This window comes from Fusarium fujikuroi, chromosome FFUJ_chr02 (genome assembly GCF_900079805.1).
Source record: "Fusarium fujikuroi IMI 58289 draft genome, chromosome FFUJ_chr02".
NCBI classification, from domain to species: domain Eukaryota; kingdom Fungi; phylum Ascomycota; class Sordariomycetes; order Hypocreales; family Nectriaceae; genus Fusarium; species Fusarium fujikuroi.
The window spans coordinates 617,358-620,626 of NC_036623.1; the positions used below are offsets into that span (position 1 = coordinate 617,358).

At 52.7% G+C, this 3,269-nt stretch overlaps 1 protein-coding gene across 1 annotated transcript; it reads left to right on the top strand.

Annotated features, from left to right (window-relative positions):
* Positions 1–203: 203 nt before the first annotated feature.
* Positions 204–2,810, top strand: FFUJ_05097 (uncharacterized protein; the record flags this gene model as incomplete). The annotated part of the gene is made up of 1 exon (XM_023571538.1): positions 204–2,810. The coding sequence occupies one exon, from the start codon at positions 204–206 to the stop codon at positions 2,808–2,810; it is 2,607 nt and encodes an 868-aa protein (XP_023425827.1).
* Positions 2,811–3,269: the final 459 nt, after the last annotated feature.

Sequence of the window (3,269 nt, forward strand, 5' to 3'; positions counted from 1 at the left end):
CAGAGGGAGGATCTGACTCACTGACCGAATTCTGCCACTCAGTTCAGTCCTGACCCAAACATAAACCCACACACACAAAAGTTACTTTCAACTCAGCAACTTTCAACTACCTACAGTAGGTATATAAAGATCACACAACTCTTCTTATTTCCGCAATCTTTTATTCTCTTCTTCAACAGGCTTCCGCTTGTCATCAAATCATCATGGCGTCTTCATCGGAATCAGACCTGCCTTGGTTCCTCAAGTCATCAGCCCCCGTTCTCTTCCCCTTCGACGATGCCCTGAGACTCCCACAGGCTGAGTTTGAAGAATGTATTCGTCAGATGATCGCCGATCGTCACAAAATATCTTTCTCACAGGAAAAACGTGACGCTCATTTTGCTGCCATGGCTGAATTTGATGAGTCCGAGACCTTCACTCTCGTCTCCAACTCGACATCTGCTGAAATCCGTCAGGCCATGGAGGCCTCCAATCTCTCGAATCATGCATCTCAAGACACTGAAACTATGCGAGGGTCTTCTCCTACCCAGGAGCCGGAGGTGGAAGAGTCCCAGCCTGTCCAGTCCAACCCTTTCATGGAGGGCCTTATCAACTACGGGAACGAGAAGCCATCTCGGGACCTCGACAACATGATGCTCACGGAGAACGGCGATCTCGCTTATCGTTCCAGCCAAGACGGCCTTGTTGATCTCTTCCAGGAACTCGAGGAAGCTGTCTCTGGCCCTCGCCTGAAGGATCTCCTTACTAGAGCCTGGGATGAGAACTCCCTTGCTACTCTCCGAATCATCTTCAACGCTCGATCCATTCATCTGGGAAAGAGCTCGCGGACTGTGTTTTACCGATGTGTTGGATGGTTGGCGCAGAATCATCCCTTGACACTTGTCGCTAACCTCTGCTGGCTGAGCCGCCCGGTCATCAACAAGAAGGCCGAGAAGAAGGAAGACGACGATCTTGTTCTCGTTGAAGAGGAGAACGATGACGAATCTACCAAGTTCGACGTGAAGAATGGAGTGGCCCATGGCTACTGGAAGGATATGCTCAATATCCTGGCCATTGCGGCCAATGATAAGCTTACTGTCATCGATGACCCCAAGGAGGTCCTCAACACCGAGAACCCTGGCATCCTCCGCGGCAAGAGTATCACGAAGCCTCGCCATCGCGATGGCAGCAGACTCCGAGGGCTTCATCATGGAGCCCGAGGGCTTGGAAGAGGTCGCGGTCGCGGTCGCGGTCGTGGCCGTGGCCGAGGCCAAGGATCTCACTCAACTAGACAGGAGATGAGAGAGCAGAATCGCGGTGTCGATCCCAAGGAACTCAGACGAGAGACCAGAGAGAACCGCCATGAGACCGCACGAGTTCTATTCGATACCGACCCCGTGTATCGCGCCCTCCACATGACCATTGCTCGCCTCTTTGCAGAACAGCTGCACAAGGACATTCAAGCCCTCCGAGGAGACGATAAGGCCAAGCGCTCTATCTCGCTGTGCGGCAAGTGGGCTCCTTCTTCTGATCACTTCCACGACAGACACACCTTCATCGTCAGCACCATCGCCGAGATTCTGTACCCCCGAGAGTCCATCTACCACCCGATGCTCAGCCCAAGAGACGGCCATGAGAAGTACCTACGATTCGCCCGTGAGCAGTACCGCAAGGATACATCTGCCCTCCGAAAGCAGCTCGAGATCGTCGAGCGAGATATCACCGTCAAGAAGTACGAAAATATCAAGTACGACCGTGTTCCCTCTCTCGCCATGAACCAGTACTCTAAGCTGTTCATCGAAAACGATGCCGAGCGATTCGGAAACTACCTTGATAAGGTTGCGGAAGGCAAGGCAAACATCTCCGGGGCTACTCTGCTCCCGTCTACATTAATCCAAAAGGTCCGAACGGGCGGTTCGGCTAGTCGACCAGGTGCTAACTCACTTCTGGACCAGAAGGTTGCCGAGATCGAGGCCAAGGTACTCGATGGCCAGTGGAACACGCTCGTCAAGAGAATCAAGGACTCGGGTACAATGGACTCATGCATCGCGGTCTGTGATGTATCTGGCAGCATGAACGGTCCTGTCTTCAGAGATCAGACCACGCCCATCGACTCCGCCATCGGCCTGTCTCTCCTCCTCGCAGAGGTCGCCAAGCCCCCTTTCGCCGGCACCTTCATCACCTTCAGCGAGCACCCCAGAGTCGAGGAGGTCGACTTGACCAAGACTCTGCGGGAGAAGTACTGGGCCATGCACCGATCGGAATGGGGCATGAGCACCAACTTCGTGTCTGTATTTGAAGACCTTATCCTTCCCATGGCTCTCCAGAACAAGCTCAAGCAGGAGGATATGATCAAGCGAGTCTTTGTCTTCAGCGACATGCAGTTCAACGAAGCAAGCTCCTCAAATTCCCACTACTACCGGGAGTGGGCTTCTGAGAGACAGAAGCCATCAAGCTGGTCTACTTCCTTCGAACGCATCAAGGCCAAGTTCGAAGAGGCGGGTTACGAACTCCCCGAGCTTGTCTTCTGGAACCTCGCAGGTGGACGAGCAGGATACACCGGAAGCGGCGGTGATCCAACTGCGCCCAAGCCTGTCCAGGCTGACGAGGATGGAACATGCCTCGTCAGCGGGTACTCGCAGGGCTTGCTGAAGGTGTTCCTGGAGGGAGGTGGTTTTGAGGAGGAGGGTGAGGATGAAGAGGTTGTCGTCGAGAAGGACGAGGAGGGTAACGTCACCCAGAAGACGAAGAAGGTGAAGATGACGCCTCTCAAGATCGTGCAGAAGGCGATAAGCCACAATGCGTACGAGATGTTGAAGGTGGTCGACTAAGGGGAGTAATGAGTTATGAAAACGATACCCAGAATGAAACGCATAGCTGTTGTGCGATAGTACTCATTAGTCGCAAGCACGACTTTAGCTTAGGGAGTTAAATTGCATTGTATTCTAGTCTTTTCTTTCGTGTGAGTGATCATTGAGGCGTCATATGTCAGTGCGATATAAGATCTTTATCTCACGCGTTGCAGCTGAGACCTGTAGCTTGGAGCTCACCTCACCAGACAGAACTAACCTACGAGGGCGCGCAGGGGCCTTACGAAATATTTCTCGAATAGGTCCAATACCTCTGTACCCAAACGAACTAGCAACAAGTGAAAAGCATCACAAGCATAGGACCGGGAGTTCTCGACGAGCATAACAATAAGCCAAAAAGACTTGGTGACGAGGTATCGAATGCGAGAAACCACATCCAACAAAGGGTGTCGATGGATTCATAATACGGTCCAGGAGAGC